The sequence below is a fragment of the Sorex araneus genome, chromosome 1 (genome assembly GCF_027595985.1).
Source record: "Sorex araneus isolate mSorAra2 chromosome 1, mSorAra2.pri, whole genome shotgun sequence".
In the NCBI taxonomy this organism is placed as follows: Eukaryota; Metazoa; Chordata; class Mammalia; order Eulipotyphla; family Soricidae; genus Sorex; species Sorex araneus.
Genome location: NC_073302.1, coordinates 236942482 through 236955018, shown reverse-complemented (window position 1 = coordinate 236955018; position 12537 = coordinate 236942482). Strand labels below are relative to the sequence as shown.

The following is a 12537-nucleotide window of genomic DNA, read 5'->3' as shown; positions in this document are numbered from 1 at the left end:
CCATCATTTTCTTAGTGATCCCTTCTCTTTTCCAGCTGCCTTCTCCACCCCTGCAAGCCCCCCTTCCCCCTCATGAGGCAGGCTTTCAACTATAGAGCAATCTTCTGGCCCTTGTATTTACTGTCCTTAGATGTCAGTCTTGTGTTGTTTTATTTTATACTCCACAAATGAGTGCAGTCCTTCTATATCTGTCCCTGTCTTTCTGACTTGTTTCACTTAGCAGACATCATATTCTTGATGCCTCTAGCCGAATTCCTCCCCATTCACCTGACCTTGACTGATTTGTGTGTGAAATTATATTTGGTTTCTCCACATGTGCAACAGTTCTCTCTGCCTATGAACCGGACTGGCCATATTCAGTAGGGCTCACTGACTGCCCCAGATGCTCTTATAATTAGCTCTACTCACAGTTGAAACACTCCAGATTAGCCACATCTCTTTTCATTATCAGGAGACAACTTACTTAAGAAAAAAAAAAAGGTGAAATTGAAAAGGGGAAGTCATTCCAGGAATTGGACTATCATTTCTTGATAATTTTAGTTCCCTTCTGGAATTTCTTTGAAATACTAAAGCATTTTAAGTTGATTTTTCTCCCCACTTATGAAAAATTGAACATAAAATGGAGGAAGAAATATACCATTTGTATGATTGCATATATGTTAGAAAAATATATCAATGCCTTATGCTGGATTCGCAGAAGTATATTAGGCTGCTCAGAATTTGGCTTTTTGCAACTTTTCCCAACTTGTTTGATACATTTTTATTTACTTCAATTTTCCTGGTACATCCATCCTGCTTTGTACCTGTTCCACTATAACACAATGAAATAAATTCCTAGAAAGACATTTATTAGTCAAGGTAACATAGCTCCAATGACAAATACCCCCAAAATTCAGAGGCTTTGTTCTGGATCAAATAACAGCATGGTATGGATGTTTGGCAGAAATTCTTCCATCCAGTGTTTCCATAGCCTTCATCCTGAAGAGACTCAGAGACTATAGACTGTATTTCTGAGGAAGGCTGGGGAACTGGGTTCACTGAGGAACCAAAGCACTGTAGCACTGTTGTTCAAGCAGGCACCAGTAACATCTCCATTGTGAGACTTGTTATTACTGTTTTTGGCATATCGAATATGCCACGGGTAGCTTGCCAGGCTCAGCTGTGCGATTGGATACTCTCTGTAGCTTGCCGGGCTCTCTGAGAGGGGCGGAGGAATCAAACCCGGGTCGGCCTCATGCAAGGCAAACGCCCGACCCGCTGTGCTATTGCTCCAGTCCAAGAAACCAAAGAGAAAAGAAAAGTGTTGTGACATCTATGAAGTAGGTAGCAAGGGACATAACCTCAAGAAACGGAGTGCTACTGCCTCCTTGCTTCACTCACCTGGTCACCTGGGGAAGTCCCTGGGAGTGTCAGAACTGATAAAGTCTGCCTTCAAGTACCTTATGTGAAATGCATGTTTGCATCCCAGCAGACTGTGCCCAAGTTCCACTTGATATTTATAATGCAGGAACCTATCCCAAACATCCAGTTTTTTAGGGAGCAGTGGCACTCTGGCTGAAGAGAGGAACTTGTTCCTTGCAGGAAAGGAAAAGTCAGTTCTAACCTCTGCCCCGCCTTTGGGTTTCCATGTTCTATCCTCAGAGAAAAGGATTTTTCTCAGAGAAAAGGAAGAATTATTTAATTCTTCAATTCAACTATTATTGAAGTTTATTATACTTGTGGAAGAATTATTAGTGAACAGATGAAGGGAAAAACATGTTCAAGGATGAACCAGGACATCTCCAGAGGGGCGAGAGCTGAGCCACACAGCTCAGGCAGAGGCCTGGTCACCTCCAGAATGGGAAAACGGGCCCTCTTGCCTCTGTAGTGTTGCTTTTATACTGTTTTCACAAATTCTCCCTAAAAGTCTATTGCTCAACTGTTGTCAAGGAGGAGAGTTTGGACTTGCAGGTGGTCTTTGCTATTATCATATCCTTTATGCCTCTTCTCTCAGGGTCCCAGCCACTAGTCTGACCTGGAACTTATGCATCTCATTCCGGTTCTGTGTTTCAAACACCTCCAGGCCTTTGGGCTGGTTTGGTTAAAGATACAGTAACTTTTTCCAGTCCACATCACCAGGGCCTCATCTCTCTGGCTGCCTACCACTGGAAGTATTTTTGTTGTTGTTGGTCATAAGTTAAATAGCTTTATCTGCAGAACACTGCCATCTTGGTGATGAGATTTCGTGGTCCTACTAGTGTCATTCCAGATTCATTGTGTTTGAGATGGACTTTCATGCACTTCCAGGAGATCTAGCCCCCACAGACAAGTAGAAAATATGTTTTGGATATCAAAATGAAGACTCAGAATTTATTTCAAAACATGACTATTTTCTTTTTAAATTTTATTTTATAAAGTAGTTCACAATATTTGATTACATTCAATATTCAAACACCAATCCCACCATCATTACACCTTCCCACCACTATATTTTGGGTGTTTCCATCCAAACCTCAATTCCTGCCCCAAAGCAGAACCGTAATAATATATTTTGTATTGTTATGAAAAAATGCTGAAAATGCTACAAAAAGGTATCCTTAGAAGGAAAGAGTATGAAGACTGTTGTATTTCACTGAGGGGCCATTAAGACCTTCTATAGGAGATCACTAACATGTTGTTAAAGGTTGAGCTTTGAGTGCTTTTTATATATGTATCTGGAAAAAAAAGTGTATATTTTCCCTCTGGGATTGGTTGCCTCATACTTTGAACCCTATCAAATGTGATGCATTAATCTTGGAGTATGGGTAGGGTGTGTGGTTTGCGCGGCCGCACGGTCCAGGAATGCATTCACTCACGGATGATGCTTTGCCTGAGCATGTGGAGAGCAGCCATGAGCAGCATGGCGGTGGCTGGGTTTTGGAGGTTTTCAGCTGCCAGGACTGGGTCCCTTGGAGCACGGAGGGGTCTCACACACCCCCCACACCCTCCGGGGCACCCCAAGTGGAACAGCCTGGCGTGAGGTCTGGCGGCAGGGTAACATGACTATTTTCATGACTGTGTGACATCTCATACTCTGCCCCACTGATGTACCAAAAGTAGCACACCACATTTGATTGGTTGTAATGTAGAAGGCAACCTATTTCGATCAATATATATATATATGTATACATATACATATATATATGCAAACAAAAGACAGCCTGTAACATCATGTTAGTAATTTCTTATACAGGGGCTTAGTGGCTCCAGAGTCAGATACAACACTCTCCACATACTTTCCTCTAAGGAAACATTTTTGGATAATTTTTAGCATAATATTCATAATAAGCAATACAAAATAAATTATTTGGTACGTGCTTTGGGGGCAGGTTTGGGTGGTAGGAAACTTCAAAATATTAGGTGGGATAATGTAATGGTAGTAGGACTGGTGTTGGAATATTGAATGTAATAAATTATTATAAATAACTTAAAAAACAAATAAATTTTTTTACTAATGTATTCTTTTATTGAATCACCATGTGGAAAGTTACAAAGCTTTCAGGTTTAAATCTCAGTTATACAATGCTCGAACACCCATCCCTTCACCAGTTGCACATATTCCACAACCAAGAACCACAGTAAACCTCCCCCACTCCCCCCACCTCCCCAGCCCCCACCCCGCCTGTATAACTGATAAATTTCACTTTACTTTCACTTTACTTTGATTACATTCAATATTTCAACAAAAAACTCACTATTATTGTTTGGAGTTTCTCCCCCCTAAAGTTGGACCTGCTGAAAAGGAAGCATTTGATAATTTGTTTTCCATTGCTGAGAATGAAGAGATATGAGGTTGAGTGGATGCACTAGCGGCCACACGGTTTTGGATTTCTGTATTTTAGTATTTTAGTAACTAAGTCCAGAAAAATATCTGCCAGAAATTGCATCATTGTAAGCTTGTACCTCTCAGCTACTTTATATTCCACATATGAGTGCAATCTTTCTATGTCTGTCTCTTTCTTTCTGACTCATTTCACTCAGCATGATACTTTCCATGTTGATCCACTTATATGCAGATTTCATGACTCCATGTTTTCTGACATGAATAGTATTCCATTTTGTAGATGTACCAGAGTTTCTTGAACCAGTTGTCTGTTTTTAGGCACTCTGGTTTTTTCCAGATTGTGGCTATTGTAAACAGTGCTGCAATGAACATAGAAATGCAGATGTCATCTCTACTATACCTTTTTGCCTCTCTGGGAAATATTCTCAGGAGTGGTATTGCTGGGTCAAATGGAAGCTCAATTTCTAATTTTTTTTAGAATCATCAAAAAAATAAATAATTTTTTTAAAGATCTATTCATAATTTGGGAGTTCTCCATATGGATTTAATCCTTTATCTACCATGCTTAGTATCTAAGACTGTTTTCCAAAACCTTTCCTCTGCATAAACACCTTCTTGTATTGTCTACTCATCCATAGGGTCAAAGGGTCAAGAGGAAACCAAAAGAAATGACACGTTATCTATCCCTCTTCATCTACTTATATGACAGTCAGATATGCCACAAAGTTTTTTAGCTCACAGAAACAGTCAGAATTGCCCCCCCATATTCTCTGGCATACTTCTTTCCCTACCTGATTTTCTTCTTGAAGAGAGGCACAGCAAGTATAAAGCTTAATGACCTAGAATTCAATCATGTGTTTTTACCTCACATGTTTTTAATTTTAATGTTAGTTGAAACGATTTGCTCAAGTGGGCACCAGTAACATCTCCATTGTGAGAATTGTTGTTACTGTTTTGGCATATTGAATACGCCACAGGTAGCTTGCCAGGCTCTGCCATTCGGGCAGGGTACTCTCAGTAGCTTGCCAGGCTCTCCCAGAGGGACAGAAGAATCAAACCCGGGTTGGCCGTATGCAAGGCAAATGCCCTTCCTGATGAGCTATCGCTTCAGCAGGAAATAATAATAATAAATAAAATATTTCATCTTGACTTTTTTTTTTTTTGCTTTTTGGGTCACACCTGGAGATGCACAGGGGTTACTCCTGGCTTTGCACTCAGGAATTACTCCTGGCGGTGCTCAGGGGACCATATGGGATGCTGGGAATCGAACCTGGGTCGGCCACATGCAAGGCAAATGCCCTACCCACTGTACCATCTCTCCAGCCCCTCATCTTGACTTTTAAAATTATAATTTTGGTAACAGTGTTAAAATTGTGTTAACATTCAGTTCCTCCCTCCCTCTCGAAGAGCCCAGCAAGCTACCAAGAGTAATTTGGCATCTCTACAGAGATCATTCATGAAACTTTGGAGTCAAGCCATTGGCGTGGTTGCAGTGGTGAGGTCTGAGTGTCACTACTGGGGCTTCAGCAGACAGGTTCTAGCCCAACTGCTTCCCAAGGGTACCCTGGAATTTTCAGTGGTGGGGACTGGTGTATCCATGAATTTTAGCTGTTTGTCTTGCATACCGTAGGAGATTCAGTCAAGAATCAGTAGATCAGGACTAGTGGGTGAGTCAGCATGGTGGTAGGAGTTACCTCACATTTTTGTTTTTATCTGATGAAATTGTTTTCTGTTCAGGTTGAAACAATAGATAGTACAGTATGTAGGGCATTTGCCTTGCATGCAGTCAACCAAGCATCGATCCGCAGCACCCGGTATGGGCTCCTAACTCTCACAAGTAGTGATCCTGGGGCACAGATCAGGATCAATCCTTGAGCACCACAAAATGTGGCCCAAAAACAAAAACACAAAACAAAACAAATGGTTTTTTGATAGTTGAGATTACCATCATGCTATTGGAAGAATGAATATTCAGGTAAAAGTTTAAACTATGGCTCTTTTTATTGGTGATATTTACATTTTTATATCTGCATATTTGTAGGCTACTCTGTAAAGCAAAATCTTTGGCCTGGACCTTATTTCTGTTTAGAATTGACGGGATCCACTAATAACTCTTCTCTATAGACACAAGTATTTTGAAGGTATTTTTCTAACAAATTCTCTGATGTAAAAATGAGTAAAGTTGGGGCTGAAGCAATAGCACAATGGGTAGGTCGTTTGCCTTGCACGTGGCTGACTCCGATTCGATTCCCAGCATCCCATATGGCCCCCAAGCATCTCCAGGTGTAATTCCTGAGTGCATGAGCCAGGAGTAACCCCTGTGCAACTCTGGGTATGACCTAAAAGAAAAAAAAAAAGAGTAAAGTAGAGTAAAGTTACTTTATGTCAAAAGTCATATGAAAGAGTAATACAAAAGTGTACAAATATGTTTTAAAAAATAGCAGGGTGGGTAATAATAAAACATGTGGGCACATATATGTCAGACATGAATAAGCACATGTCAAGTAGTTTCACAAAACCTCTGATATAGAATCTATTATTCCCAAGTTCGGTAAAGAAAAAGCCTCATGAAGAAGAAGTTTCTTTCCCCAGAATCCCCAAAACTCCTAACTCAAACCCAAGTCCATATTGTTCCAAAACTTATGATTCTTTCCCTTATGCTGCTATACTGTACTTGAGATTATTTAAAGGTTTTTATTTCAAAGTAGTTAATTTTAAATAAGTACCACTTGATATTTATTTGCTACCAAGAGTATCCCGCCTGCATGGCAGAGCCTGGCAAGCTACCTGTGGCGTATTTGATATGCCAAAAACAGTAGCAAGTCTCACAATGGAGACGTTACTGGTGCCCACTCGAGCAAATTGATGAACAATGGGACTACAGTGCTCCTGTGCTACCATAGGTCTGTTATTAATGGTTTTTAAACAATGGTAACCGCAACCCCAGAATAAGCAGAACAGTAACTACCTTCTTCCCCTGGTCTTGGTCTTCTAGGTTTTCACCTAGAACAGCACTTGAGTGAAGTTGCATTACAGACAGCCCTTGCAAGCTCTTCAAGACATTATGCAGGCCGATCCTTCCAGATATTCCGGGCACTCAAGCAACCCTTGTCAGCACATGCATTGTCTGACCTTCTCTCAAGACTGGTCGAGGTGATTGGAGAGCATGGAGATGAGATTCAGGTACAGACGGAAAGACCATTGAACTATCCTTCTCTGTTTCACTCATGAGGAGTTCATTGATTTCTTTGAACTCTCTTTTTCTAAGTGATCCAGCCATTTTTGACATGTGTAATTTATTTAAATGTCCAGTATTTATGGAGGTTGACTTTTGGTGAAGGATGGTCACCTCCCAAGTGGTGCTGAAGGACCCTGGATGCCACTTCTAATGATTCTTAACCAATCAGGTGCATCCAGTGAATGCTAGGGCTGGAAGATGCTGTGCCAGGTACTGCCAAGGATTCCTCAATGGTACTCAGGTGACCTCTGGAACTACTCCAAGTGATGTTCCTGGGGATATGTGGTGCCAAGTATTGAATGGAGGTTGGACACAAGCTAAACATGAGGCCTAACCTCTTTACTTATCTCACCAGCCCCAGAAGTATTTGTTTTACAAAAATTGCTCTAAGGAACGTGGTTCTAGAACTTCAATGGATAGTGTTTTATAGTCCAGCAACTATATGCCTGTGGGGACTCCTTTTCTGTTTTTGTAGTTGTCTTTAGTTGACAGAAGTGGGAGAATTATTTTGTATTTATTTGTCTTTTTGCAAACATTTCCAGAATGCTATTTGTAATGTTCCTATCCAAAGAAGAATTCCCTTTGTAACTATGCAAGGCACAGTAGACTGAGAAGGGCTCAGAAGTAAGTATTAGAGAGATAAATGCCACAGGAAAACACTATAGACTGGGCACACCAAAGTCCAGAGGTTTGGACAGGATGAAATCCAAGGGCATCATAGCTATGTAGTGTGGATAAGTCCCTGATTTTGAATCAGAAATGTTTGTGTATTCAAGGACAGTTGCAATCCTATGGGCTCTAGCTTCATTTCCTCCTCCTGGCTATTTAAAGTGCTGATTTGAGGGCTTGGAGGTTTTGTTTTTGATTGGTTTTTTTCTAATTTATTCAGTTTATTGGGGCCACCTACCTGTACTCAAAGTTCTTTCCAGGCTGTGTTCAAGGGACCATATGTAGTGCTGGGGATTGAAGAGAGGTTGGTTATATATAAGACAAATGCCTTAAACCCTGTGCTGTCTCTCCAGTCCTGAAAGTGCTGCTTTAAATGCCAGACCTTCTCATATCTCATATTTTAATCTGCAAATTTTAAACATCATTACTCTGTATTTCAAATGTCCACCATACCCCTCAGTAAGAAGACTCGCTTGCTATTTTAAGCCTTGTCCCTTCCCCAGTGGACTTCAAGATTTACCTGTTGAGGACTTCAAATATGGCGGGCGGGGCAGGGGGGGACGTCAGGAATGATTTATTTGACAGCTCCTGAATCATCTGAATTCCCATATCACCCTTAAAATTTGTTTCTGAACCTTGTAAATTAAACTAGAAATGACTGCTCAGTATTCAGTGATATTAACATTACACAAATAAACTTTGCATTAATAGAATGTATCTTGCAGGGATAATTCAAGGGGCTCAAGCATATGACTGGTAAAAAGAAGCTCCCAGTCAGATCCTTGATCCCACCTAGTCCCCTGAGCACTAGTAGGTGTAATCCTGGTGCCCCTAAGCACCACTGGGTAGCTTTGGTTCCCCAGAAACCCTGATCCCCTGCAGTACTGAATCAGTGGATGAAGCTGCACAGTCCAGCTCAATGTCACCGGGAGCAGCCCTGAGCCCACTGAGTGTTGCTTGGGTCATCAAAAATGATTATAAATATAATAAAATAAAATGTCTCTGGGAAGATAACAGTAGTTGTAAATAGTTCACAGTGTGGCTTTGCATGTTAACAGGGGTATGTCATGGAAGCACTCCTCACATTGGAAGCTGCCGTGGACAACTTGTCTGATTGTTTGAAGAACTGTGATCTCTTAACTGTGTTGTCACGGTAAGAACCAGCTTCATGCCTTTTGAAACTGAGTATGTTGTACTGAATATTGGGGAAATATCTGGACACTGGCAAAGTTGAGTGAGTAAATCTAGCTTTTATAATCTGTTTATGAGGATGATTTAACAGATTTCTAAAATTTTTAAAGGATATCATGCCATTTTTTAATATATAAAAAGCATGTTTTAATATATTTTATTTATATATTTTAATATCAGGAAAATATACCAGTCATGATCACTGTATCACTGTATCGCTGTCATCCTGTTGCTCATTGATTTGCTCAAGCAGGCACCAGTAATGTCTCCATTGTGAGACTTGTTTTTACTGTTTTTGGCATATCAGATATGCCACAGGTAGCTTGCCAGGCTTTGCTGTGCTGGCAGGACATTCTTGGTAGCTTGCCAGGACCAGTGATGATATGTAAGATAAATATTAGTGACTTAACCAGGAGGTTGACTCCATGGCTTCGAGGCTGGCCTCACGTTCCGGGGAAAGGTCAACTCAGAGAAGCGATCACCAACTACATTGTAGTCGAAGGCCATGTGGGGGAAGGGAGTTGCGGGCTGAATGAGGGCTAGAGACTGAGCACAGCGGCCACTGAACACCTTTATTGCCAACCACAACAGCTAATTAGAGAGAGAGAACAGAAGGGAATGCCTTGCCACAGTGGCAGGGTGGGGTGGGGGGGAGATGGGATCGGGGAGGGTGGGAGGGACGCTGGGTTTACGGGTGGTGGAGAATGGGCACTGGTGAAGGGATGGGTTCCCGAACTTTGTATGAGGGAAGTATAAGCACAAAAGTGTATAAATCTGTAACTGTACCCTCACGGTGATTCTCTAATTAAAAATAAATAAAATTTAAAAAAAAAAGGTAGAAAATAAAAAAAAATATATTAGTGACTTATTTTCTCTTGCATTTCTATTTAATGTAATTTTATGTAGTTATTTATTACATTGTGAACAAAAACTATTATTTTTAAATAAACAGACAAAACTCATCTAGATTATCATAATAAAGACAGTTGGAATAAAGAATTATTCAACCCAAAAAAACTCTACTTTAGATCATTACTTTTAATTCATTTTGTTGCTACCAGCATTTAATAACCCATTTGAAATAATTCTCTATTCCATATTTCTATTTGGGTAATTGAACACATCTTTGCTTAAAATTGAATCAGTAGAGTTATCTCTTTTACATTGGGTCTTATTAAATTTGTAAGTTGAACACTTTTTTATGAAAAGGTAGTTTTAGGGGCTGGAATGGTAGTATGGGGTAGGGAGTTTGCCTTGCATGCGGCCGACCTGGGTTCAATTCCCAGCATCCTATATGGTCTCCGGAGCACCACCAGGAGTAACCTCTGTGCATTGATGGGTGTAACCCAAAAAGAAATAAAAGGTAGTGTTAGTGTAAATTGCAGTATCATATATTAATTTATAGAAACCTACAGATATATCTAATCAATAGAAAGCTTGCAAGAATGTTGATGGTGTTATCTTTCTTGGCCTTAACGAGGCTTGGAAATCATTTTTCATAGCATTTTATGTGTATGCAATTTCCTTTGACATAAACATTTACTAATTTTTTTAGATATCATTTCCATATATCCTATGGAAATGAGTAAAACATTTATAACTAGCCTCTACATTTTATTTCATAAATATTCCTATCAATTCCAACCCTCCCCCCAAAAAATGATATGTATCTGTACATCAACCAACCACTTATTTCTCTAACCTGTCAGTAAAGTACAAGTCAGGGTGAGGTGTTGTTGTTGTTTAGTTGGTGAAGATTATTCTAGTTGAGTGTTGTTTTTCATAGCTTTGAATTTAAAACTAAGAAAACTTATTCTCTTGACTTTAAGAGTATAGAAAAATAAGAAGAAGTATTTTCAAAGAATGATTTGCTCCCTTGTTCATCAATAGATTGTAGGATTTGATTCTCATTGGAGCATGTTGGCTTTATCTTGACCATCTTCATTTTTACATCCAGCTCTTCATCACCAGATTTGAGTTCTAGCACTAAACTGACAGCAAGCAGGAAGAGCACAGGACAGCTGAATGTGAACCCGGGAACAGCCAGTGGCAACACAACAACTGCAGAACGGAGCCGGCATCAGAGAAGCTTCTCTGTACCCAAGAAGTTTGGCGTCATTGACCGGTCCTCAGACCCACCTCGAAGTGCCACACTGGACAGAATTCAGGCTTGTACCCAACAAGGCCTCTCCTCAAAAACCCGAAGCTCATCCTCCTTGAAGGACAGTCTCACAGACCCATCACACATAAACCATCCAACCAACCTGCTGGCCACCATTTTTTGGGTCACGGTGGCCTTGATGGAATCTGATTTTGAGTTTGAATACCTCATGGCCTTAAGGCTGTTGAATAGACTGCTGGCTCACATGCCGCTTGACAAAGCTGAGAACCGAGAGAAACTGGAGAAACTTCAGGCACAGCTCAAGTGGGCAGACTTCTCAGGGTTGCAGCAGCTGCTGCTGAAAGGATTCACTTCTCTCACCACCACAGACCTTACTCTGCAACTTTTCAGTTTACTGACACCAGTGTCCAAAGTCTCCATGGTGGATTCATCCCAAGCCATTGGTAAAGTCAACATTGCTCTTTCTCACAGTTCTGGTGGTAGCTATATACATCTCTAGTGCAACAAAATAATGTTGCTGACTGCTTTAAAAATTCTTCTTAGGGCACCAGAGCAATAGTACAGCAGGTGGGGTACTTGCCTTGTATGCAGCCAACTCGGGTTCGATCTATCCCCAGCACCACATATGGTCCCTAAACACCACCTTGAGTGATTCCTGTGCACAGAAGCAGGAGTAAGTCCTGGCCCCAAGCAAACAAATGAAAATTCTTCTTAGGACTGACTCGTGTCCAGAAGAATTAGTTCCTATCCCCTGTGTCAGCCAGTGGTGATTTCTGACAATGTTGGTTTCTCAGCTTGGCAGATAATAACCATCATTCCAAGAATTCTTATTAAATTTTTACTATGCAAGAAAATAAAAATTCTCCTTAGAAATAATTCCTTAAAAATAATTTGGTTTATTTTTTAAATTCCTTAATCCAAAAGATTTACTTATATCATAGAAGATATTTGAAGTCAGCAGCATAAAAAAAATAAAAAGTGCATTATTCACATTTTTGTGCTTTTTGGGATAAAATTATTGGTTCATTCCATTGCCCCTATATAATTCCCCATTTTATGCCAACTCATAAATCTCTTTTTCCCTTTAAAAATTCTTTATTGTTTTGAATTAAGCCAAATCAAATTATAGTTTTGGTACCACCGCATATAGCCCCAAATTTTTTTCAGCTTATTCTATAAAGTTGTTAACAATAATTTGTTAGCACAGCAGATAGGGCATTTGCCTTGCATGCGGCCCACCCAGGTTCGATTCTTCCGCCCTTCTTGGAGAGCCCGAGAAGCTACTGAGAGTTTTCGCCGGCACGGCAGAGCCTGGCAAATTACCTATGGCATATTTGATATGCCAAAAACAGTAGAAGTTACTGGTACCCACTCAAGCAAATTGATGAGCAACGGGATGACAGTGACAGTGATACAGTGATTTACTGTTTCAACACCTAGCCACCACCATATTTCAAATGTTTCCACCCCGACCTCCAAACCCTTCCCCAAAGCAGGACCTAAGTAATTTATTTT

General features: G+C 40.4%; 1 protein-coding gene across 4 annotated transcripts in view; it reads left to right on the top strand.

Moving 5' to 3' along the window:
- The window catches only part of FRY (FRY microtubule binding protein), a 474614-nt gene that overhangs the window by 408414 nt on the left and 53663 nt on the right, over positions 1-12537 (top strand). For all 4 annotated transcript variants that reach the window (XM_055132608.1, XM_055133183.1, XM_004604538.2 and 1 more), the window contains 3 exons: positions 6798-6985; positions 8768-8862; positions 10858-11465. In XM_055132608.1, coding sequence (XP_054988583.1) covers positions 6798-6985; positions 8768-8862; positions 10858-11465 — 891 coding nt within the window. The remainder of the gene's footprint in view (positions 1-6797; positions 6986-8767; positions 8863-10857; positions 11466-12537) is intronic.